We start from the raw sequence: 26,851 nt of genomic DNA, 5'->3' as shown, positions 1-26,851 counted from the left end.
GTTCTCCTCACAATCAGGTCTGTAGGTCATGGCATTCCAGAGTTTTGATGTGACTTCTGACAAGACACTTGCCCCACACAGAAGCCACGGAGAGAGCTCAGGAAGTTGGTCATCATCGCTGAGCTGGGAACTTTGCTTCTGCTCCACTCCTCCCTCTCTAGACCTGGCTCTTAGAAAACCCGCCCAGCAGCAGCTCCTCCCCGGGAGGCGCTCAAGACCGGGCCTACAGGGTATTTAAGCCCTGGTCCATAGACTTGCCACGTGATTTCTCCTTCCCCCTAGATCACCTGGGGATGCTTTGTTCATTAAACCTGGACTTTTAATTTGGCTTAATTGGCTTATTGTGCAGGTGGAGTTACCCACTACTGGGGGATTTCAAAATACTTATCAGTGATCATCTTTCTGAATATAGATGTGTCAGCATATGGAGAACAGAATTCAGAATTAAGAGAAAGGACTGGGAATCATGATCCAACTGGACCCAAGCGTGTTTTAATTCTGGACTTTGGATAACGAACCAATAATCTCTCCTGTTAAAGCGAGGCTGAAGTAAATTCTGTTACACGGTTTCCAACTACCATGTGGCATCCACGATGACTGACTGGGTGTGTAGCACTTATCTGTATGGTAGCTGAGGGAGTATCATTGTTTCCTGAGAGTTCTTGTTTCAAAGGAAACAGCCCTTTTACAGAGCTTGGCACCAAACTTCCTGTCTTTAACTTTGTCGCCAAAGTGCTGCAAAGAACATTCAACCACAAGGTAGGCCTCGATAAAAGAAACAAGCCAGGCGTCAAATGCAGCATATTTTAATTTGTTTCAAATAAAGCAATATATGTTTATATATATATATTTATATATATTTCAGAAAAACACCGGATGTTAATTTCTACAAAAGCACATGTGTCTTCAGCAGATCACGTTTGTCTGATCAACGTCTCAACATTAACTCTCTAAAGACAACCAATGGATGGACGTCACGGCTACCACACAGGTTGCTAACTGAGCCTCTGATCTTCAGCCACATCTTGATTTTTTTTTTTTTTTCCTAACGACGGGTAAATACTGCCTGGCTAAAATGATGCGAAGTCTGGATGAGGAGAAGCGACAACAGGTCAAGCAGAGCCATGGGAGTCACGAACGAAGCAAGCTAGAGCAGACTATTGGGATTAGTAAAAATGATTGAGAGAGAGAGAACAACACCGACAGACGGGGCTTGTATATTCCGACTGGATACTCTCTTTTGGCAGCGAATGGGGTCAGCACCTCAGGCGGGGAAGTGAAACCAGGCCAAAACCTGATCCTTTCCTTTCCCAGCTCAGGCCACCAACGTCACAGCTGGGACCGAGAGAACCGTGGCCTCTGTGGAAACTTCTATTCTCGTGGGGCAAAGATTGCACTGTGAAACCCTACCCACATGACCGCGGAAAGGCCTGGCTTCTGAGTTATCTGCCGCATGCTGCCTTCGACGGGGCTTTTCAGAATGTGTCGGGGCCTCCGGGGCCTTGGTCCCCGAGGGGGCCTCCTGGTTTTTGACTCCGCCTTTGTTTTTGGGACGGAAGCCGTTGTGCGGTGGTCTTCTGTGTTCATGGCGGTTGTTGCTCTTCACCATGGGATCAGCTTCATTCCCACCGCCCTGGGACTTGGCTGGACCATTTAGCCGGTTGTGATACTGTGGATTAAACCTTCGCCTTTGGCTAGAAGGTCCATTCTGCCAAGAAGAGAAAGGAAGTTAAGTGTCTGAAGCCAACAAACCACAGAAGACCCCAGTAGGTGTCAGGAAAACCGACTCCCTACATCACAGATAAAAGTTTTTCCAACAGCATGCAAACAGGCAAAGTTGACATAATTCTTAGTCTAGCACCACCGTCTTGTAAATGGAACTGGAAGAAAATTACTCATCTTCAAAGAGACGATGAGGAGGAGGGAGGGAGGGAGAGTGCTGATTCTGGCTAGATGTCTCCTTGGTCTCACTGACCCCTCATTCTGCAGGAAGGATGATGATGTGGGACTCCTAACAGTTACTCTGAAACACAGGGCCCTTCCTGACTGCTCTTCACTGTTTTGCTTAGATATATCCTGTGCATTTATATGGTGCTCCCTATCAAACTACTACATTAGAGCTCATGAAGCCACTCAGGACCACAGAAATGCCTGGCAGTGTCAACAGTGGGAACCCCTAAAGGCCAAGAGAAGGAGACTCAACAAGTCATGTGCTAGCAAGCCAGTGGTATGAAATACAGAAAAAGAAAGTTGCAGAGATCATGAAAGTGGTTTGTGTAGTATGCTCAACACCCATGTCACCAAATCCCATTTCTTATCCATTTCATAACCACAGGCTACTAATTCCCTCTCAGAAACAGAAGGAGAGGTGGAAGACTGTTGTTTGAAAAGTTGTTTTTTTTTGGGGGGGGGGAGGTTGGTTTTTTGAGACAGGGTTTCTCTGTGTAATAGGCCTGGCTGTCCTGGAACTTCCTCTGTAGCCCAGGCTGGCCTCAAACTCACAGAGATCTGCCTGCCTCTGCCTCCTGAGTGCTGGGATTAAGGCATGCCCACCACCACTCAGAGAAAAGTTGTATTTTTAGAGGCCATGGAAGATAGGAATGAATCAAGTCAGTTTGAAATGTGTGTGCTTGACTGAAATTCCAAGACAGACAAATTTGCCTACCTTTCATCTGTTACTGAGTCTCCAAACCTAAGTAGGAACTTTTTTTTTTTTTAAATCGTAAATAACAACAATCATCACTTTTCCTCTCCTTAATGGTTTCAGGGGTCTGTCCAGGACCTGGAGGTGCTGGCAAGAAGGGTATGAGGGGACCTGTCTCCATGAGGTGAACGAGGTAACATGGTGGAACATACTCAGGCAAGGGCCTGTGAGGCGTGACTGGATGAGGCCAGGCAGGGACTGCTGCTGGAGCAGAAGGGAGCCTGGGCAGGAGCACCAGCTCAGTGGCTAGAAGTTGTTACTGTCTTCCTCTGGAAATGGATGGAGGTTTCCTTGCGGGCATAGCAGTATCTGCTGAAACCCTGCACGCAGTGCTGAGGCCCTCCCAGAGTGGCTTACCTGCTTGTTAGCCGGCACGGTCTGGTGACAAGCATCGGCAGTGCTGGGAAGACCGCTCACCATTTTGGGGTTTGCCACTTTCCCCTCAGAGGGCTTGTTGTGATTGGATGGTTTCCGGGCAAAGTTCCCTTGTTTCCCGGAAGTGACTGCGTGCGCGTTGAGCAGAGGCAGCAGGGAGCTGCATGGGGTTCTTGAGGAGTAGTTGTTCTTTGGATGTGTGACTGTAACAAGGAACGGTTTGGTGTTACGGGCTGTGCCAAGAAAACTGCTGCCCGAGGAGCCATTAGAAAGTGCTGGAAGAGGAAGAAACTGGCAGGAGCTCCGAACAGACATTAAGGGCCACTCTTTAAGATGGAGTTTGAAAGGACACCTTGGTGCTTAGAGACCACCACATTTCTCCTGTGAGACTCCACCATGAGAGGCATTTGCAGGAACAAAGACATACCTAAGCGACTTAAAGATTATTCTTTAGGTCAGGAACTACCACGGACAGGGAGATAATGACACTGTGATGTTCCCTCTCTGGCTCATCCCTAAATGGATTCTGCCTCTTAGATCCTCCATTACTCGGCCCATTGGCACTGCCCTTATCAGGTTCTACATACTGTTCGGTGCTGCAGACACATAAGGATGGAGAGGCTGGCAGAGCCCTGTGTTCTGAGAGCGTGGGCGTGGGTGGATGTTATGGGTCAGGAATTTGTTGCTCTGGGTCATGAGTATCCCTGACCGTAGGGCAGGCCTGCGAGTCCCATTTATCTTCCATACTTCACTAAGGCTACCCGAACTAGTCTTTAACTGCAGGTCTGCATCATTCCTAGGGCGACGTGCATGCCAGGCCGATCAGGCAGCTCCCCACCAGGCACACATTCAGGTCAGGCAGGTCTGCTCAATGCTTATTATTGCCAGTTCTGTTGTTTTTGAAAGTGGTGGTTTCGGGCAGGATGATTTCTATGTGATTATGCTGAATCGAGGCCAGAGGGAATCAATTCCAGGGTAAAGCCGTGATGCTCTCACAGCTCACTGGGATTCAGCTGCCAGGCTGGACAGAAAGACCTTCTTCTGAATTTTTAAAATTGTCACCGATTTTTAAAAGCAATTTTCTCCGTTCCCTTTGTCGGATCAGACTTAATCCCAGGGTTTGGCAAGAGGATTAGGGACGGCCAGTGGGGCTCACAGAATGTTAGAAGTGGAGAGGACAGGGATGTAGCTCCAGCCCCTTCCTATTGGGGGTAAGGTGTGACAAACGATCCCGGGCTGTCCAAACACAGCCAGGGGATTTCAGCAGCTCTCAAGCTCACCAGCTTCAGTTGCCCGGGGTCATTATTTCCTGTTTCCACTTTTGGTTCAGTAGCTGCAGCAATACACCCTCCACGAAGGGTTTACGTGAGGATTACTGTCACAAACACTTGAGGCTGGCTGTCTTTATGCGGACACTCGTCATTTGGTAAGGGGCGCTTTCTCTCACTCTCACCTGGAGGAAAGCCAGTGACATGCCCCTCCCCACCAGAGCTGGGCGACCTGGCTTAGCGTCTCACTTATCATCGGATTCAAGGAGAACCTAGGATGGGCAGGTTCCTTCCCAGACGCCAACCAAACTGCTTGTCTGGAGAAGGGCCAGTAGGGAGGCTCTGCCATAAAGGAGGTAGCACATGAATTAAACACTGAAAGGGACAGCGAGACAATCAGATGGCAGACAAAGACCTGTGAACAGGAGGCCCTCAGCACTGTTTTCTGGTGCACAACTGGAAGTTATTTAAAGGCTGGCTACCACCCGAGGACTGGGCACATCCGTCACATAAGTGGTCAGCCAAACGTACTGACGTGGAAAAATGCCTAGCATCTATTGTGACAAAAGTGCCTCGTATGACGACACATGTACGGGAAGTGTCATACGTAGACAGGACACACATGAAAATATAAAGGCGACCCAAAAGTAATGTCATATGCTGGTCAACACAACGTGGTAATTTTTAGACTAAGCTGATATACTGTTTTACTGAGAGGGAAAAAAAAGGAAATGTAGAAAATGTAGAAGTGTATAAAAACAAGTGCCGTCAGATCTTAGCTTTCTGCTGACTGGGAGGCTGTGGATGGTCGCTGGTTCTTCTCTGTGACTGTCCTCAAACCCACGCTGGCTGGCGCTCATCACTCATCTCCACCTCCCCCTGTGTGGGGGCTGGAGCACAGGAAAAGGCAGCGGCCAATTCTGCTGCACATTAGCCACTATAATTAAGGCTTAATAGGGAACAAGACTAAACTAATGGTTGCTGTGAAATCTTTCATTATCTTCCACTTCACTCATCAGAGAACCCAGGCTAAACAGGGAGGGGGAGGGGAAAGGGGGAGGGCAGCGGTGCTCAGGGCTCTCAGGCAGGCTGGAACAGCATCTCTGGACCCAGAGCATACCTGGGCGAGCTTAGGAAACGTCCGAGAGCAGTATAAAGCAGCTGACCTGCTCTATTCAGCTTCATAAATCCCAGAGATTTGCTGATGGGCAGTGGCATTTGAAGAGTCTAAGTTCAAATCTTGACATTTCCAGTGACTTGTGTCATGACCTTAGATCATCATTAAAGTTCCTCAGACCTCAGTTTAGCCATGCCAGGAGACCGTCTACCTGACATTTCTGCTGTCAACTCCGAACAGCGCCGAGCTGACTCACACAGAATTATTTAGTAAGCGTGCACGACTCACTTTCTCCGCAGATCATGATCTGAGCTTTCAGTTGCTCGATGTCACAGGAGAAGCGGGCAGCCTTCCCCAGCTCTTCATCGTACTTGCGTTCGCTGACAAAGTGCTAGAGGAAAGAGAAGAGAAGCAGGAGTCCCAAACAGTGCCACCCCCACACCTGCTCACTCTGCTCTTCCTGCGCCCATGGATGGCGGACTCGAGGGGATCACATGAGCCCAGTCAGTCTGAGGTGCCACAGAGTAGGCCTTGGTTCTGCCCTCCATGACTATTCACCTTCTTCTGGGAATAAGAAGGAGTCCTGACTCCCCTTCTGCGGCTTAGACAGGTGCATGATGAATAAACTCTGTGTCCGGGCTTATCTGGTCAACCTTTCAGCATCCCTCACTAGTGCAGTTTCTGAGTTGTGTTCCGGCTTGGGCTGCCTAGCTTGGCCAAGGGCCCGGTATGGTATTAACTGTCAAAAGAAAATATGCCATCCTTCCTAGACACCTCATCTCTATTTTAATCAGAAACCAAGAAAACGAAAAAGTCTTCTGCGTCCAGAAAACATTATCTCTGTGATGGAGTCTCAAGGGCTGCTATAGGGAGTGGAAAAGATTAGTTTTCAATTCATTTAGATTCAACTTGAAATTAAGATCGAAATGTAGACGGCGCAGTGAGAAATGCAGAAATAACCATGACTCAAACCCTCCTTGAGTATCAGGGACTTTACCACACGGCGGGGAAAGAGATACCATTAAATTCAAGGGTGAGAGTGGTTGGTGCTTTGGAGACACAGAAATGGAAGGAATTATCTCCCACTGAGTGACATGTGAAGACAGTTTTGTAAGAGAGAACACGGGATCTGGGATATTTAAAAAAAAAAAAATTAAACTGGATGCTGACCGACTTAAGAAATAATCTCATTTTCACCTGATCACATTATCATGAAGTCAGTATTCTTATTACCTCTATTTTACAGATGAGGACTCTGGGCTCTAAGAACCTAAGACAATATGTAATTTATCCAAGCCACAGAAGTAGAAAATTTTGGAGCTATACTGTTTCACTCCAAAGTCTGTGCTACCAACCATGTAATGAAAAGTGGGATTCTGATAGGCAGAAATGAAACTTGGGGGAAAATTGATTTCAATTGACTAGGAAGCTGCAATCCCACATCCCTCCCTTGGTGTTCTAACAAGCTGGAATTTTCAGAGGCGATGGGCGTCGCAGTATGTACCGAGTCCTGTGCTGTGTTGTATTCTGAGTGGGGAGGGGAATGGCCCATGCTAAGGGAGGCTGGGCCTGTTTTGGGGGTTTACCTCTGGACCTGGGGTGAAGGCTGGAAGAAGACAGTGGAGGAAGAAGGACTAGTAAGGAGGAGCTTCCAACCGGCTGCGTAGGAAGAGATGCAGAAAGAAAGGCCAGAAGGAAGATGGAAGGGAAATATCACCCAGTCTGCTTCTCCCGGAGCTCCCTTCCATGCCGAACCAGGACGGAGGGGATCAATGTCCCCTGGCGCTTTCTGCTGTTGCCAATCAGCTTTTTCACTGTGATGGACAGACACTGTTCTGAAGCCAGCGGCAGCTAGATGTTGAAAGGACCCTAGATTTCTAGGAGCTGGGGAGGAGCTGGGTGAATGTGTGTGCATACACACTGTGTTTAATAACTGAGTGTAAGAGAAGAGAAGGACCAGCTTCACCTTCCCACTTGGTTATAAGTCTTTCTTGCCTTCCTGGTGACCACTTCCCTTTTGGGCAACTTTACTCACTGCTTTTTAGAAGATCCACTTCAGTGGGTCTACAAAGCAAGGTGTCACATCCCTTCTCTTGGCCAAAAAAAGAGGTGTGCCTAAGTAGAGAGCAGCCAGCACTCTTTTCTTAGTGGCTTGGGTCACAGCGTGGCACAAGAGCTATGACTCTTGGAGGGTATTCAATGCCACGGTGCTCTGAATAGAGAATTAGGCAATTATTTTTTTTTCCTGTATTACCCATAAACCACACTGGTTCCAAGGTATAGTCCCAGGTCTTCAGACACACCTAACTTTGGTGATTTGCACTCAGTATTATTTCAAGTTCTGCTTCCGATTAGCCAGGGTTAGTTCATATTCCTCACAGTGGAAGAAATCTAATAAATACATATTTGTGGGTAGTAATCTTCACAAAAAGGGGAATTAAACTAGAAAAAAAGATAAAGGATGCTGTATCACCGTCACTGTTAGGGCATACATGAGTGTATGCTTATACACTCAGGCATACATTACACACAGTAAAAATCATATCCCAGATAACTTATGCTTAAATATACTTTAATGGGCTGATCTTGACTACCTTATCCCCCTGTAATAATATATCCCTCCAAGTCATATTCTACTTAATGATAGTTATCAAGTGTTTTTTCACCTTTCTACAGCCTGTATTTCCACCCCGTGGAAGGGGACCGGGTATATGGTGTTAGCCCAGCAGTCTATCGATACAAAGCACACACAATGGGACCAGCGCTCTGGCTCAGCGTTCTGCTGGGGTTTCATGGGACCTACCTTAATTTCTGCTCTGAGTTCGGCCAGCTGCATCTCCGCCATTTGACTGGCTAGATCAGTCAGTCTCTTCAGTTCTTCCGCTTTCTTCTGACGGGCAGTCAGGATCTCCACTGCCAAATGAGAAGGAATGGTGTGTTAGGCACAGAGATTTAGACGCACGAAATGGCCGGGTTTCCTGGAGTCAGTTCTCTCCCAACAGGGAGGTCACTGTGCAGGACCATGACGGTGTCGGTCATCAAAGGAGGTTGGCTCCTCATGTTCACTACCAACAATACATTTCCTGGTGTCCTTATCTGCCAGTCCCCTAACAATCCAGTTCCCTATACTACTTTCCTTCATTCTCTACATTGGTATCTGAACTCACTTTCTTAATTTGGAGTCTTCAATGTGTGGTTCAGAACTAGCTCTTAAAAGACATTAAAACCCTATGGCGCTGGGCAGTGGTGGCGCACGCCTTTAATCCCAGCACTCGGGAGGCAGAGCCAGGTGGATCTCTGTGAGTTCAAGGCCAGCCTGGTCTACACAGTGAGAGCCAGGCACCAAAACTACACAGAGAAATCCTGCCTCAAAAAACTAAACAACAACAACAATAACAAAACAAAAACAAAACAAAACAAAAAAACAAACAATAACAACAACAAAACCCCTATGGAATGAGATCACAAAGATAGAAATCCACTCAGCATACCCATTTTCCTGTGTGTGCTATCCCATTACCTTCTGATAGCATCAGATTCTCTAAATTTTAACACATGTTGACTGGGTGTGTCAGTAGTAGAGCACTTATGTAGCACACAAAAGGCCCTGGATTTGATCCCCAGTCTGGGGTATTTTAACACAGTCACCTGGGGTAACTAGCTGTGATATTGGAATAAGACATCGAAGATTTACTCTATTAGCTTTTCACGAGCTGAAAGAAAAAAATGCTTCTGCATTTGATGTTCTGCAGGCATTTTTCTGTTTTGCGAACAGTGAAGTTCCAGGCTCCAGTATCTCAGATCTTTGTTCCAAGTATCCCTGGTAGAAAAAAAATTCCAAGGGTGAGTCAAGGCCTTTGCACTGGATTTGTGTGCATTCTTTAGCATCTGCACCTGTAGGGAGGACAGCCGAAAATTCCCTGGTGCCTTACTTCCTCGTCTCTGTCAGATGAGCTCAAGTTTCAGAGAGATGGAGAAGCCCAGGTTAACCTGTGTGTTTCCCAAGAGAGTGTGGAGTACAAAAGCAATTAATAAGAAGTCTGAGCTCTCAGTACACAGGCTTCTGGCTCTGTTTCATCATCTACGCATTTCCTTTGTTTCTCTTGGCCAATCATATTAAGCCCTAAGACAAAGCACCCCGTGTAAGATTACACACACACGTTGTGTTGTTCTCCGTCCTTGCTGCGCAAGGATGAACTGTTTTATTAGACCACGTTCACAGTACACAGAGCCAAAAGACTGGTCTTTATGATTTTGATAGTTTTGAAGTATGATTTCATTGTGTAGTTCAGCTGGCTTGGGATGCACATTCCTCCTGCCTCGGCCTCCAGTGCTGGGATTTCAAACCTGTGCTACCACACACAGCCAAGCAATGTGATTTTTGATTCTTAGAGGTCTTAATAGATACAACACCAAATGAGTCACTTAAAAAAAATCAAAGCAAGCAAACAAAAATAAAAATAAGCAATGCACATAACCAGTTAAGGGTTAGGATTCCTGCACACTGAAGCCATTCTTCAGACAGATCTTATCTATTTTTGTCAATATCAATGTTGAGATGTCAATAAAATAACCTTCCGTGTAGGGCCCAATCATCTGCCAATTACACTGACCATCCTTTGGTTACTTATGTGGCTCCCCCTGCCTAGCAGAGGCCTGGGCAGGCTGAACTATACCTACTGGTCTCAGAATTCAGAAAATCTACTGAAAAGTGTGTCTGGATAATGTGCGTGACGAATTTGCACCTGAATGCTGACAGTGTCATACTTAGTGATGTTTTAGGGCATCTAGTTGCACCAGAGACCACAGAATAGCAGCCTGCTATTACTTTTTTTTTTGGCTAGAGAACAAGTTTGGTTGATCTACCCATTAGCTTTACAAATTGAATGTCCACATTTAGAAAGTAGGAAATTCTATTTGAAAGAGATTTCTAGAGGTCCTTAAAACATCGGAATGTGGGCTAGGGACATGGCTCACTTGATGGACTCTGCTTGGCGTGCATAAGCTCCAAGTTCATCTCTATCCCGACATGACGAGGCATGGTGCTAGAGGCCTGTAATCCTACCACCTGGGAGTGAGAAGCAGAAGAATCAGAAGTTCAAGGTCACCCTCAGCTACACAGTAAGACGAGATCAGCCTAGGATACGTGAAGCCCTCTTTTAAAAACAGTAATTTCTAGCCATCCTTGCTAAGCATCCCAAGGGAAACTGATTAAAGCATGATGCCCAGTGTGTACCTTCCCCACATGCCCCGCTGACAGCATTAATGTTACCTGTCTCTACACATCTCCAGTCACTCACGGGACTAGAATAAGACCGAATCATGGAATTCTTTGTGTCCACAGTACCTATAGCACACAGGAGAGTCATGGATGCTGAATGAAGGATTCAGTGAGTGGATGGGCCCACTAACTGAAAGGATATCAAAATAAGAATGGAAGTTCCTGTCCCACTTAAGACTGTCTAGGTCTGGGGCTGGGAAGCTGGCTCAGTGGGTATGGTGGTTTGAATAGGAATGGCCCCCACAGACTCGTGTTTGGGTACTTGGCCCCTAGGGACTGGCACTATTAGGAGACGTGGCCTTGTTGGAGGAAGTGTGCCACTGTGGAGGTGGGTTTTGAGGTCTTCTATGCTCAAGCTATTCCCAGTGGGTCACAGTCACTTCTGCGGCCTGCAGGTCAGGATGTAGAACTCTCAGCTCCTTCTCCAGCACCATGTCATGCTTTCAGCCATGATGATAACGGATTAAACCTCTGATCTCTGTAAGCAAGCCTCAATGAAATGTTTTCCTTTTTAAGAGTTGCCGTGACCATGGTGTCTCTTCACAGCAATAGAAACCCTAACTAAGACACTGGGTAAAGAGTATGCTGTGCAAAGTGTGAGCATCTGAATTCAGATCCCCAGTCGCCATGTAAAGAGCTGGGCAAGGCTACGCTTGTCAGTGACCTCACGGCTACTAGGGGTGTGGGGAAGAACAGGAAAATCCCTTGGGCTCCCTGAACAGTCAGTCTAGCTGGTCAGTGAACCCCCAGGTTCAGAGAAGAGACCCCTCATCAGGAAAAAAAAATAGAGTGTAGAGTGGCAGAGGAAGACATTCGATGTTGACTTCTAACCTCCACATGCACACACACAAACGGGTATGTACACTCACACATGAACCACACATATGAATCAGTATCTCCCCCCACCCCATACTCACATAAAAAAAGTTTTTAGGACCCATAGCTTTGGTTACTTACTTGTCATTATAACTCAACATATGGATGGGACTAAAGTCTGCAACATGAGAAAATGATTATTGAGTAAAAATAGGAAATGCTATGCTTTCTTCTTGCAAAGTATGATTAAAAAATATAAATTCTGAAGACTCAGATTTGAAAGGCAGTAAAGGGGAAGGCGGGCCACAGCGACTGGGTGGCTAAGCAGACCCCGCTTTTCTCAATGGATCATTTGTGAAACTGGTGACAATTAGGGGTCATTGTTCTTTCTGATGATGTGGAACTTGGGCATTCACTCGATACAGAAGGTTTTGTAAAAATAGATATAAATGGGCCCTAAAACGGGAATGCAGGTGCAAGATCACCACTAAGTTCTGAGCTTAGACTCATGCGAATCATGAAAATGAAGACTGTGGATCAGCAAGCGCCGGGGCACATTTTTACATATAGTCTTATTAACATTTCAAAGCCTTTCATTATGAAAAAGCCTGAAAAGTTAAGATCTAAAGACCATGTTCTTGAGGGGCTCACATTTTCACCATCAGCACGTCAATCACAAAAACAAAAAGCAACAACAAAAACAGATCAGATCTTAAGATCATTGATCCTGTAATTAAAATAGAATAATATGTATGTTTTGAAAGCACTATGCTTTCAGAAATCTGTAGAGGGAGACAGTTCCATGCAGCTTGGGTCCCTTCTACATGCAAGACTTAATATTATGTATGCAACTTTATAAACAGAATCTGGCATGCTGAAATCCATTTTCTCAATAGGATTTGTAAATCCCTTCAGATTCTTAGAATACCCTGGAAGCTTGGCTCATATTACTTGAACCATGGAAATCTTAAGGCTTCTCCAATAATACTCAACAGCAGAAGGTGTGCTCAGAATCTTGGGGCCAGGGGTGGAGTGCAAGCATTTCTTCAAGCATAGAGACTCTTTGAAAGCCTTCTTATTCCACAACAGTTCTTGAGAATGTGCTATTTTACTTCATAACATGCTCATGTTAATACAAAGTCATGTTTTCCTTCCACATCTCTAGAAAATCTGTCAAGAACATGTCTGTGTGACCCTCAGGTCCCTGGGGAGGCTGATGAAGTCTGAAAGCCTGGTGATACATGCTTATTTGTTCACCCGTAAAATATAATAATCCTGCACCCCCTGCCGGGTCACTGTGCAGCTAAAGAGCAACATTTACAAAGTGCTGATATAGTATACACACAGAGCTAACATATTAGTAACAAGGTGAGATATACTCATCTAGAATATACTTTTAAAATAATTACATTAGTGTTCACTAATATGGACGTTGCAGTCTATAGACACTACACTGACTTTGATTGTCTTGGTTGTCAACTCGAATACATTTGGAATCAACTATCTATCAGCGAGGCATGCCTGTGAAGGACCATCTTGATTGGATCATTTGAGGTGGAAAAACCCACCCTAAATCTGGGCCGCACCTTCTGGTGGCAGTCCACGAAAAAAAAAAAAAAAACGGAAGAAGGACGTTTTTGCCTTTTTGCCTGCTTGCCTTTACTCTTGCTGGCAAGTTCATCTATTCTGCTGCTGAAGCACTCCTTCCTTGGTATTAGAGTCTGCTTCTTCAGGCCTGCAACATCAGCCATGGAAGACTAGCTAAGACCTCCAGCCTCAGGGACTGAACAGCTAGCTATTGGATTCTAGGCCAGAGTTTGTAGAAATAGTAGGGCCTCTGTACACCAGCACCAAGTGGGGCACAGAACCCCTGATCTGGACGGAGACGAAACAAAGGCATCTGAGGCTTTAAAAACAGCATTGGCTTCGGCTCCAGTCCTCCAGTCCTAGCCCTTCCAGATGTCTCAAAACACTTTCAACTGCTTGTCCAAAAAACAAAAGACATTATCAAAGGAGTTTAACCCAAATTTCGGGGCCATGGAAAAGTCCTGTGACATGCCTGTCCAAATGACTGGACCCTGGAGTCACAGGATGGCCCTCCTGTCTAAGAGCTGTGGCAACTACTACTAGTCTAATGAAAAGAAACAAACAAACAAAGTTAACTGTAGGTCAAGATCTTATACTCACAGCACCCCATGCCATGGCGGCCTTCCTCCAAGGAACACCAGAACACTGGCTGTCTAATGCCTGGGTAACCCAGTACCAGGCCCTACTCCTGGACCACCCTCAAGTCCAGTTTGAGAAACCCACCGCCATTAATCCTGCTACCCTCTTGCCCAATCACACACCAAAGTTGCCCATCCACGACTGTCCTGAAATGAAAGATGAAACCAGGTACATGGAGGAGGCTTCAGTATTTACTTTAACCCGAACGATTTGGGCCCAAGCTGGGTACCTGAGCACAGAGAACAGAGGTGATTGACCTGACCCAAGCTCTCAGATGGAGAAAAGCAAAGCCCACCACCACATACATGAACAGCTGCTGTGTTCTTAACACCAGGCATGTCCATGTGATGATCTATAGAGAAAGAGGGCTTCTCACTGCTTGGAGAACAAAACAAAATCTTGGCCTCCCAGAGGCTCCCCTACAAACCGCTGTCCTCCACTCCTGGGCCACGGACCTGGCTGCCCAACAAACAGCCTGAAGACCAGAGAGGACTATTGAGATTCTGATGACATACCATGACCCCGTGCTGCCGGAGACTCCATGGCAAAGAAGAAATGGACAGCTCCAACCCACAGGTTGATGGAACGGCACAGGGAAAGATCACTCTCCCAGAAACAACCGGCATGACTCTGGTAACTGACCTTCACCAGGGGTCCCTAAACTTTCTGAGGTGCTCAGACCAAGGTATAACTAGACTGGACAGTCTAGTGCAGGATGTCTTAGCAAGATGCCAGGTTTGTGCTCAAGTAAATAAAAAACAGAGCCCTTTCCCAGGAAGTGGCCCAAACGAGAGGCCAACACCCTGGCAAACTCTGGGAAAACTGACTTCACTAAGATCTGGCTTGCCAGGGGAGCATACAAGTACTCGCTAGTTTTTATAAATACCTTTTCCAGTGGGTAGAAGTGTTCCTCACCTAGACTAAAACTGCCCAAATAGTAACTTAAAAAGCTCCTCCAGGAACTGGTTCCTTGATTTGGCCTCCCCCTAGCAATGGGTCCAACAATGGCCTGGCTTTCATAGCCAAAACCTCTCAGTTAATAGCTACAGCTTTAACATAGATTGAAAACTTCATTGCACATACAGACCTTAGAGTTTGGGGCAGGTAGAAAACAAATAAACAGTATGTAAACAAACAAACAAGTAAATACAAACAAAAAACCACCTCTAACAAAACTATCATTCGAGTCCAACGAAGGATGGACAGACCTCCTTCCTTCCTTTGCTTTGTGTTGGGCCTGCTGCATCCCAGGTGGGGAAGGATTTACCCGCTATGAGATCATATTTAGAAGAGCTCCCCCACTGATTCCCAGGCTCAGAGACCAGCAGTCGGCAGAACCCTCAACCACTCCTTTCTCAGTTACCCCAGGTACAGGCTGTTCATTGAAGTATCCGAGAGACCCAGCCGACCTGAGAGACCCAGCCGACCTGAGTCCACCACCAGTTTCCCCTGGTTTGAGTCCATTGATACTGTCTGGGTCAGGCCGGCAACCAAAGGGACACGGAAATGAACTTGGAAAGGACCCTGAGCAGTGATTCTCTCCACTCCTACAGCTGTGAAGGTAGTTGGCATTACACCAGGGATCCACCACACCCAGGTCGAGAAAGCAGAAGCCACAGGCGTGGCTGCCAAATGGCCGGTCTCTGGACGATGGAGAACCCTTCCACTCCTCCTGAGTCTAAGGTTTGGTATTAACACAGGGTCATGTTCCAACCTGTCCTACCCTGGACCTGGGGACTGAGAAAGACAGATACAGGGAAGGTGATACCTAATGAGGCTGCAGGCCAGTAACCCATACTCCATCTTGACCCTTACTGATGCCCACTTTAAGTGTCTGCTTGTACTGGAGAAAGGACAGATACGAGAGTTTATCTTTTGAGACAGGAATACGGAGTTTACAAGTCTATGCGTGCCCTGCGGCTGGGGCCCCTAGTTAATGGAGTTTCCATGACAAAACCAGAGGCTTCCTGAAAACACATGAATGTTTAGAAAAGAAGTCCCCTCCCAGGAAATGAACAACAGGGAAATGTAATCCAATGGCCATAAAGGAGAAAGTCTGAAAATTCCATCAGAACGGCTCTGGCCTCTGGGAAACAGGGAAAACTCACGGAATCAGACTCCACGCCATAGGAAGGGACCCTGGGGATGGAGTTAACCATTCCTAGCCAGAAATCAGCCAGGCTGGCTGGCTATGCTTAGACACCTGATCCCCAGCTACATAAGGACAAGAACTAAGCAGACTGTCAGTTCACTGACCGACAGAACTCATTGTGGTGAGGGCAGCCCTAATTAAGGCTAGAGGGCTTTAGAGGGGCTAAAACTTGTCTAGTATCCAAAGCCTTTAACCTAGGCACGTCCTCTTATTCTGAGGCCTGCCATTCTGCCCTGGGGGTTAACTCATCTTGGTAATAGCAATATTACTGGGCCCCTGTGCCTGCCTGGTGGGTTTGTACTAGTGGCTTAACTAAATGCTTGTCAAACTAAGAAGACAGGTTAATCAGGACCTAGAGGTAGGAACAGTTTCTGTTTCTGAATGAAAGCAACAATTAATGGTTCTATGTAATTGGAGAGGCTTAGACTTACTTCCTATGAGATAAAGAACACTATGTCTGGCTTTGGGAGAAACATGGTGTCTCTACGCTAACTGACCAGGAGTAATTAGAGAAAATCTTGCCACGGTTGGAGAAAACCTCAAAAAGAGAGAGACATAAATCAGGTAATTGATACCTGTCTTGGTCCCCCTGGCTAACTACTCTGTATCAACACTGACTGGGCCTTTAATTCTCATTCTGATTGGATTAATGGCAGGGACCTACATTTTAAACTATATGGCCAATTATGTACCAATTTAGTAAAATTAATGGTCCTTAGGACCAACCACACCTCTTTAGAGCAGGATGGGTCCATAATTAGACTCACTGACTAAGACCATTGGGGAATCTAACGGGGCCCCAGGCCTTAGCACAACTGACTCCATGATGGAAGTCCCATCCAGGCCGTAAAACTCAGCACATAGACAGCGCCAACCTGCCCAAATGAAAACAGAGATCTAATCCATCAAAGTCCAACCTCTTCCTCTATTTCTTCCCATCTTATATTTTTTGAGGCAGGGTCCCTTGCTGAACCTGGGAGCTCACTGATTCAGATGGAGTGGCTGGCCAGTGAACTGCAGGGGTCCTGTCCTGTCTGCCTCTTCAGTGCTGGGACTGCAGCTGTGCACCTTGTTGGTTTTAATGCGGTGGCGCTGTGGTATTTATTAAGCAGCACTGTCACCGTTTGAGAAAAGGCGCGAGGCATGACAAAACCCACTATCATAGTTTTACTAGGAGAAGAGGGACAGAAGTGAGCGTGACCAGGCCTGTGGAAGACATGTGCAGAGAGAGGGCGGGGAGGAGAAGGAGAAGGAGGAGGAGGGGTCTGTGTCCCACTTCTTATGGATTCCCCTGCACATGCGCATATGGGTTTACAGAGCTGCACCATGCATGTGCATAGATTGCGTGATTACACTGTGCGCAAATTATGTGATCACGCAGCACATGGATTATGCAGAATGTAGGGCCCCTTACTAGGCTACTGAACTGCGCATGTGCGGTCATGTAGGTAGGGGAGTGGCCAGGAATTCCAACACATCCCATACAGGGCATTTAACAGGAGAGCTCAAACTCAGCCCTCATGCTCTACACTCTGAGCCCTCTACTCAGCCCCTAGAAAGTTCTCCGTGTTTTGTGATCTTAGCATTTTTATTACATTTATCTGTTGTGTGCATGTATCGTGCGTAAGCCTGTGCATAACGCAGTGTGTATGTGGAGGTCAGAGGACAGGATGGCGCTCTCCTTCTCCTGTGCGTGGTCCTGGGGAGCAAACTGAGGTCCACAGGCTTGGCAACGAGGACCACGACCTGCTGGGCCATCTCACCCTTACTCCCTTCACCCCTGAAAAATTTGAACTAAAAATATTGATTGCTACTTTTCAAAAATGAAAACTGAATTATGGCCAAGGTACAGAGGAGAAGAAAAAAAAAGGAAAGAATTTGGTTTAATCTTTCATTCTTGTGCAAATATGTACGTGTGTGTGTGTAAATATATTGGTAGTCAAATGAAAAAGGATTGAGTTGAAAGGCCATTAAACTAACTCATAAGATAAAATCTGGGTAAGACTGAAGCATTTAGAACGCCCAGGAAAAGCACTGTAAATAAAGTACATCCCAGGTGAGAAATGTGGTTGTTGGGTTCCTAGAACATACCAGACTGGATTCAATAGTGAGAAAGGATCAGCCATGCACCCTGTTCCATCTGAGGAACCTTGTCTTGGCTGAAATTTCCAGCCCATGAACCTCACCCTGTGTAAGGCTGCCATGGTGCACAGATATTGCCATCTTACACAGATTACCATGGTATATAGATTGCCATTGTACAGATTGCCACCTTACACACATTACTACACTACACACATCACAATCTGCACAGACTGTATCTCACACAGATCACCACCACACACACACATCACCACCTGCACAGATTGTATCTTACACAGATCACTGCCACACACAGATCACCATCTGCACAGACTGTATCTTACACAGATCACCACCGCACACACATTACCATCTGCACAGATTATATCTTACACAGATCACCACCACATACAGATCACCATCTGCACAGATTATATCTTACACAGATCACTGCCACACACAGATCGCCATCTGCACAGATCACCACCACACACAGATCACCATCTGCACAGACTGTATCTCACACAGATCACCACCACACACAGATCACCATCTGCACAGATCACCACCACACACAGATCACCACCTGCCCTGCTACTTGCTGAGTTACTTGTCACAGAGGGGAGATTTAGACATAAGCACACATAAAATAAAACCCAGAATGTTAATATTTTGTATTAAATGTAGGAGAAGTTTTACAGTGATCATGACAATATGAATGTGTTAGTTATCTACTTACTTTTTAAAAAAATTGAGACAGGGTCTCCTGCCATATAGACCAGGCTGGCCTCCTCAAACCCATAGAAATCCACCCATCTCTGCCTCCCAAGTGCTGGGATTAAAGGGGTGTGTTGTCACACCGAGCTTGTGTTCATTATTCAAGTAAAGGATTTGCTTTATCAGGCAATCTATCTTTATAATTTTAAGTTAAAACATGGATTGGTTTCCTCTTACTGAAGTTGGCAGGTGTTGGCATTTTTGACAGAGTTTGTAAACAGGATTGGAGTACTTTAAGAAAATTTCATTTAGTGCATTTCTGTCTTTGAATTATTAATCCTATACAACTCACTTAAAAGCTCGGGGATAGTTTGAATGTTTGGTTTATCAGTGCATCGTCAGGTTCCTAAAATGCTTGAGAAGAGACAGATATATTAAACACACACATGCCCCATCACAAATATTTAGGCAGCTGTAAGTGGCACCCATTTTGTTGTTTTGTTTTTCATCTTGTGAAAGTGTCTAATTTACTCTAGGTTGGCTCCAAGCTCACTATTTTGATACTCTTGCTTCCGCTTCCTGATGGCTGAGATTATAGGCATGCACCGCCATGTCTGGTTTAGGTCCTGTTGGGAATCAAACCCAGGGCTCGCTAAGCGAGCGCTCTCTCAAATTGAGCTACATTCCCTAGGCCAAACAGGAGCAACGTCGAGGGGAATTCAATTTGATAAACTCGAGTTACTTGAACTTAAAAGCGAATGAGCTAAAATGACTGTGAATGACATAGTGAGATTGTAAATTGTATGGACTTAAAAATGACTGTCTTTAAATTGAATATCTGCTTCCCCCAAATCAACGCCAGGGCTGAGGAGATGACCCAGTCGGTACAGTGCCTACTGTGCGATCTTGAGGACCCGAGTTCAAGCCTCAGGTGAATCGGTTCAATCCTGTGGGTGACCTAGCAATCCCATGAAGAAGGCGGGTGCAGTGGTGCACATCTGTAATTTCGGCTCCTTGGGGGGACAGAGGCAGGTGGATCTCTGGAGCCTACCGGCTGTCTAGCCAAACTGATGAACTTCAGGTTCAATGACGCCTCTTTTTCAAAAAATAAAGTGAAGTGTGGTAGGAGACCCCTGAGGTTGACATCTGGCCTTCACACACATGAGCAAGCACACACGGGTTCATGCTACATGCACACGTTGACACACCCACCCCAAATATACTACACACATCTGCACAGATGTAATCATAAACTTACTGTCCTTTTAAATATGATTAAGTTTAATTTCTGTGTGTGCATGAAAGTCCCCTTGAATTCACAGAACTCAGCAGACACCTCACATTTCCTCAGTGAATATTCCGCACCGAAAGCTGTGAGGAACGAGCTATGGCTCTGTCCTTTTGCCAGACGGTGGAGCAGAAACACAGAGATGAGTGGCCTGCCTGGGGTTACGGAGCTCACCCACCAGGATTTCAGTCAGAATTGTAGGGTCTTGCCCCAAATCCAGAACTCCTTTTTTTTTTTTTTTTTTTTTTTTTTTCACAGATTGCTTTGGGTCAGGCAGCACCTTATCACACAGCCATGTGCATACTTACTGGCTTCTTCTTTGACTTTATCCATTTCCGCCATCAGTGAAACTTCTTTGTCAATGATGCTGGAGAAAAACAGAAACAAAAACTTATAAACTTTGAAGAAGCAATGGAAATACACACACAAAAAGGATTGTTACGAAACAAAATTACCCCAAGTATTTTTGTGTGACCATGCCAGGAGAACACCCTGTCTCTAAAACAAGCAGCATGGAAGGGATGTCCCCAAGGATAACACAGTGACATCTGCTGATTAAATCACTGTCAACACATTTGAAAAGAAAAGGCCTTTTGACTTCCAGAACTGTATCGCTTTGCATTTAAATATGGGTATATTTTTTCCTTACACATTCCAAAGTTCCAAAACAATGAAAAGGATTTGAAAAGCTGGCACTTAAGACATCAAGGACTGTTCGCAAATGTCTCTGTGTTCTTGTTTCCGAGATCCTAGCTTAGAGGGAGGGAGACGGGCCCAGTTCTGATGCAGGTCCTAGGACTACACTTGGACAAGCCTGCTCCAGGGTGCTGTCCCTGCCAGCTCGACAATAAATGTGTATACTTTCCCATCCTCCCAGCACAGCAAGGTCCTGGAGAACTTACTCCAATACAGTTCATTAATTAAAGCAATTATTCAAGTTTATTTCTCTCATCCCAGCCCCTAATCTCCGAGTTCCACTCTCAAAAGAAACAACATATCACAAATACCTTCTATATCCCTTCTCAGATTTGTCTTTAAATCATAGACATGAGCCGCACTTTTAATTTTCATTTGGTCACAAATTATCTGTCTGTCTGTCTGTCTGCATCCGTACATATATCTGAATTTTAAGGACTTGCTGGAATCATAACCACATTACTTTAACCACATAAAACATTATTAATAGCTCAATGAATGCTTCAGGTTTCTACATATTCAGGTTTCCACAGCTGTTCCCTAATTTTTCAGTAGTTTGTTTAAACCGAGATCTAAAACAGACTTGTTCTTGTTTTAATCCACCAGCTCCCTCTCATCTCCTTTCTCATTTCTTTTGCAATTTATTTGAAGGAATCAAGTTGTCCTCAAGAGTTATCCAAAGTCTGAATTTTGCTAATTACATCTCTCTGGCTTTATTAAACCCACTCTTTTTATACTTCCTATAAAATTATTAGATGTAGAAATTTTTTAAGATTCAGGATTGACTTCCTCAGACATAGAATACTTTATAAATGTGTTATATCTTTGTGTGTGTGCTGACAGAATTATACTTAAATATTCCTCCAGAAGACAGCTCAAACATGATTTTCATCACCTAATAAAGACATTGTACTGAATATAAGACATTCTTCTTTCTTTTGTTATTAACAGTCATCAACATCATTGTCTAGATGGACACAGTTTGTAGAGAATTCCGATTTGTATGAGTCTTTTATTTACTGAATTCTTTCTATAAAGAGAAACTTCACGGGCTTGGGCTTAGCTCAGTGTTAGAGCACTTGGCTAGCGTGTTCACAGCTCTGGGCTTAATCCGCATGGTGTCTGTCTCTTTGTCTCGACAGACAGACAGACAGACACACACAGACAGAGATGGAGGGAGGGAGGCTGAGATGATGACCACTTGTTTGGCTGTAATTAAATATAGTTTGTACAGGTAAGGTAGATGTTTGATTTTCTTTTTGTACATCGGGTTTCAAGCTAGTTAGTTCTTTAGCATCCTCCAAAGGTGTCAAAGAGTTATTATATACTTTAATTATAAATTCATTTAGTATGTGTTTCAATGCATTGAAGTTACCACTAATTGAGATTGTTCAATCACCTGTACTTTCAAGGTTTACAGTGTTGAAAATTTCTTTCTTGGTTATTTGCAAAATTGGTCAAGGTAAGAAGTGGTTTGTCAATGTATCTAACCTTTGGGGACTCTGAATAAGGCATAACCTAAGACTTGGCGAGTGGGAAGTGTCTGCCGTGGAGTTCAGCTCTTTGCAACCAGGAACTGCCAGTGGAAAGTGACCTGTGCGGTGCCAGGCGCCTTCTCCAAGACTGGGCTCTGAGCCTAGGCCCTCAACCATAGACAGCATCAGGAGTCCCCATGACGCACATGGCTTAAGGTCACTGGGTTTGAGCACTCTTGGGTAAGCAGTCTTCTGTATCGTCTCTATTGACAGTACACAGGCATGGCGACAGTCTGTCTTAGATATGGGAAATGCACAACACGGACGGTTAGATGGGGAGGAGGAAGTCTGTCCCCATCCCTGTCCCGGTTGACCGAGTTCCTTTCTCTGAGAGTCTTCACTGTTACAGGTGTCTCATGTTTCTCTGAAGGTCCACCTCTGTACAAACCAGCACATCCTGAGCGATGCGTACGGTGCCAGACTGCGTCACTAGACCTCGGGTTCCAGTGACTACCAAGTCGATGTACCTTCTCTTGTCAAGTCTACAAATGCTGCCATCATAGAGACAAGTGTGGTGCTTATTTGAGTGTATAGTTTTACAACTTTCTTAGGGTGGGCACTTGCATTTTAGTCTAGGGAGACGAAGGTTAATAGATAAGCCGTTAGGGAAATAAGATGATATCGCAGTCAGGAGCTCAAACTGCAAATAAACTACTCTCTGCCTGGGAACAGGTTTTAAATTTTCACTCCCTCAGAAAGGGAGGAGAGAGACGATTCAGCAAGAGGGCTGAGAGCCAGGAAAAACCTCAGGGGTGGGGTAGTCAAAAGGACCTCCAAGAGCCAGGCTATTTTAAGTGCTATCTTAAGGGGTTGCTGTGGCCTTGTACACAGCAGTGGGATGCCTGGATCATCTTAGGCTTGGTGTGGATGGCTTGAGTGAGCATGGGTGCACACACACACACTGAGGAAGTGGCTGGGTTGATCACACCTGGGTTGCTGCAGGGATGAACAGATGGGAAGAGGCAGAGTCTGAAGGTACAGCAGGTGGGAGAATGTAAAGCCCACATGCACCCCCAAAACTCATGCATTCTCTTGAAATAGGTTTTGGATTTCCATAGAACACAGAAAGGCAGGCCAGGAAAATTCATGTGGGCCCAAGAGGCTGGGCAACCCCAGCTGACTCACGGGTTCACAGAACAATGGAGTCACGTGAGAGTGGCCAGTGACTTGTGCTGCCGGCTCGTCACAAATAGAGTGACAGAGTTTGGGATGCTGTTTAGAGATACGGTGCAGAGAGAGAGACAGAACTGGGAAGAGCCACAAAACATTAATTCAATTCATCGGGTCAATATTTGCTAAGTGCTTGCCATGTGGCAGTCAAGGGTTTTGGAGCAGGGGCGGGGGGGGGGGGGGGTGGTACAGCTATGGAAACAAAGAAAAGGAAAAGTGGGGAGAAGGAAGTGGGAGAGTCAAGATTTCTTTGATCATCATGGAGCCTGCATTCTTTTTGCAGAGATATGAGAGGATCTGCTGGACTCACCAAGAGAGCAAGACAGAGAGAAGAAAATGGTGATGGTCAGAAGAAGGTATATCTAGCCGATGTCTGAAGAGCTAAAGGTTTTAAGATATACACAGCGCACACGAAGGGAAATGCATCCATTGGACAAGGTTGGCCCGGCCTCAGGAGGTTGGTAGTTGGGAGAGGGGCAGACTATCACAGGATGCCAGTATGCTCCACAGAGATACCAGCCCTCACCATCCCAGTCCCTATGCAGAGAACAGACCCCGGATGTCACGAAGCCTGGTAGGCTGCACGTGTTGGGCAGGGAGAATGCCGTGGGGGAAGAGGCTTTGCTAAGTTCTTTACCGGCTACACGATCCTGCTAAGTTTTTGTTGGTAGGATTTGTTAACATAACATTGTGCTCAGAGAGTTTACAAGATGGGCATCGGTGGTACAATACATAGCCCCAGGTGGAACACATATTAAACAAAGCCGGATAGTCACACAGTGGTTGGTTCAGACCTTCTGGGCTGGCAACAGGAGGGACGAAGGTTTACACAATAAACTCTTAATCTGCTTAATGCGCACCCTTGGGGATGTGGAAAAGCCTGTGAAGTTGGCATCAGACCACGCTTCCATTCCCATGGGTGTTTTAGCAAGGGAAGGTCATCCTCCTGTGTTTCAGCAACTCAGCACTGCTCCCTCTCTAGGAGACTGCTTTCAAACCTCACGCACAAAGGCAAGCCCAAGGTTTTAGCTCTGACCTGAGAGACAGCCGCATACCAGGCTCAGGACTCTGCCTAAGGAGCGGCCACTTGACCGTCCCCCAAGAGTCTCATCACACTGGACCTCCGGTTCCCGGGTTTTGCTCCTAAGGCACGAGGCTTGGGGAAGGGAAACGAATGTGGCAGATGAATTAGTATAGGCTAGTCTGTCCCCTGGAGGCCGCCAGACAGCAAGGAGCCAGCAACACATCATCCTGAGCCCCGGACTAAGAGCAGGTCAAGAGAGAATGGCCATGTCTAAAGCCTTTCAAACGGCCTTACAGCCTGGGTGTCCCAGTCAGCTTGGAGAGTGATTCAGTCAGGGCCATTTGCATGACTCTGTCTTCTCAGAAGGACAAGGTTAGGCACATCCGGAAATGCTGCGGGGGTGGGGGTGGGGGATGGGGGTTGGGGGTGGGTGGGGGGGTGGGGGGGTGGGGGGAGACGACGACACACGACTGAGGGCATCTTGACAGAAATCTGGCTCGGAGTTATCAGAGGGGAAGGATGGGAGGCCCCTCTGAGAGAGAGGGCATCAGTGCACCCACCACAGTCCTGCTGGGTAAGGAGAGGCCACTCTTGCTTTTGAGGTTTTCCTCGGTAGGGAGACATCAGCTTGCAGCTGCCTCAAGGCAAGAGCCAGTTCTTACTAGTACTGAGTGCTGATTGACTCGGCCAGGCCCATCAGCTGGTGGGCCAGCACCCTATAGAACAACCTTTTTTTTTTTTTTTTTTTTTTTTTTCTGAGACAGGGGTTTCTCTGTGTAGTTTTGGTGCCTGTCCTGGATCTTGCTCTGTAGACCAGGCTGGACTCGGAACTCACAGACATCCGCCTGTCTCTGCCTCCCGAGTGCTGGGTTTAAAGGCGTGTGCCACCGCTGCCTGGCCATACAGGACAATCTTACTGAAGCCTCCCAATACCCCAGGAGGCAGGAACCCTGCTCAGCCTCTACCACAGAGCCTTGGTACGTGCCCTCTGCCTCAAGGACAATGTCCCACCTCCTCCCCCAACTCCTTTCTTCATCTAATGAACTCTTTCTTCAGATCTTTGCTTAAGGGTCACTGCCTCAAAAATCTCAACTGAGTTTTTAAAACCTTTACGCTCTTATTCTGTTATGGATATGGATTGTTCGATAGTGGCTGAACTGTGAAGAAACATACCTATATTTCTGTGGCATAACAATGATGGGGCTTCTTAATGGGCATACTGTAGTGTTTGCATATAAATCATGTCTGTGTAAAAATATATACACTTTTGGGCATGGACTGGCTTTCATCACTTAAAATACAAGCTGAGGAATAAAATGGTTACGATATTTACCAAGCGCAGAGGCTCTGACGCAGGATCAAAACAGGGCGTTGGTGATACTGTCTGCTGAAATGTGTGCTTTTCCATTAATCCAAGAGCCTAAGTGTGGAGTGGTCCTATTTTCTAGTGGTGATCCTTGGTACTTGACAGAAACACCTAACTCTTTAATTGGCTTCCACTTAAGATGCATCCAGCATGTTCTCCATCAGCAGAATGAACATAAAATCCATGCTAAACTCACGTGTTTCAGACGTACCTTTTTACCCTTTCCAAACACATCTTCTCCTTTTATCTAAACTACTTGGATAATAAAATTTTATCCTGTAGCCATAAAAAAGCTTTTATTACCAAAGCAATAAGGTCTAAGGAGGAGATTACCATGGCGAAAACTTTATAGTTTATTATATAGTTAATCACAAAGATAAAGTGTCATTTCATAAAAAACGTTCCCAGTGTCTTGGTTCTTTCTATAGGGAACTAATAGCAATGATAAAAGGAATCAGAAGGGCTCTTCAGTCAGAATCTGTTCGTGAGTTTCTGTTCTGTGGAAGACTCATCTTTCATTCTAGAGACCAAGGCACAGAGTGACAAAAACAGCCTCTTCTGGGAGCCTAAATGAGCCACACAGGCCTGTGTTCTTACAAAGTAAAGATGCTGTGGTAGGCAGCCCCCCACGGGGCCACTGTGGTTGGGAGCCTGCTGGTCACCGTAGAGGACCGAAAGCAGAGTCATCAAACAGAACTTCAACCAGTGTGGGCAGCAGCTAGAACCGGATGTCAAGGAGTTAAAAGGAGGCCTGCTCCACCTCTGATACTCTGCCTCGGGGAGCCTGCAGGCAGAGAAACTGCTGGAACCATCGGATCCCAGACCACTGTGGTTCGGAAGCTTCCTATGGATAAAGTGCTTGAGTGGAAACTCCTTTTGCTGATTGCCCACTAGGCGGACACAAACTGGGAGCACCAGGAGACAGGCAGGGCAGGCAGGCTGTGGAAGGGACCTGGATCCTGGCCTCTTAGTGCAGAAAGGTGAGTTGCTGGGGAGGAAGGTTGGTAAGGGAGTACTTCCGTCCCTCCTGCCTG

General features: G+C 46.1%; 1 protein-coding gene across 9 annotated transcripts in view; it reads right to left on the bottom strand.

Moving 5' to 3' along the window:
• Positions 1–790: 790 nt before the first annotated feature.
• Spats2l (spermatogenesis associated serine rich 2 like) overlaps positions 791–26,851 on the bottom strand; it is a 172,999-nt gene continuing 146,938 nt past the window's right edge. For all 9 annotated transcript variants that reach the window (XM_052749492.1, XM_052749497.1, XM_052749494.1 and 6 more), the window contains 5 exons: positions 20,335–20,393; positions 8,268–8,377; positions 5,753–5,855; positions 3,062–3,282; positions 791–1,708 (listed from right to left, as the gene is read on the bottom strand). In XM_052749492.1, coding sequence (XP_052605452.1) covers positions 1,316–1,708; positions 3,062–3,282; positions 5,753–5,855; positions 8,268–8,377; positions 20,335–20,393 — 886 coding nt within the window. In that variant the 3' untranslated portion in view covers positions 791–1,315. The remainder of the gene's footprint in view (positions 1,709–3,061; positions 3,283–5,752; positions 5,856–8,267; positions 8,378–20,334; positions 20,394–26,851) is intronic.

The sequence above is a fragment of the Peromyscus californicus genome, unplaced genomic scaffold (genome assembly GCF_007827085.1).
Source record: "Peromyscus californicus insignis strain IS unplaced genomic scaffold, ASM782708v3 Scaffold_21__1_contigs__length_65335640, whole genome shotgun sequence".
In the NCBI taxonomy this organism is placed as follows: domain Eukaryota; kingdom Metazoa; phylum Chordata; class Mammalia; order Rodentia; family Cricetidae; genus Peromyscus; species Peromyscus californicus.
This window is presented reverse-complemented; position numbering and strand designations above follow the sequence as displayed.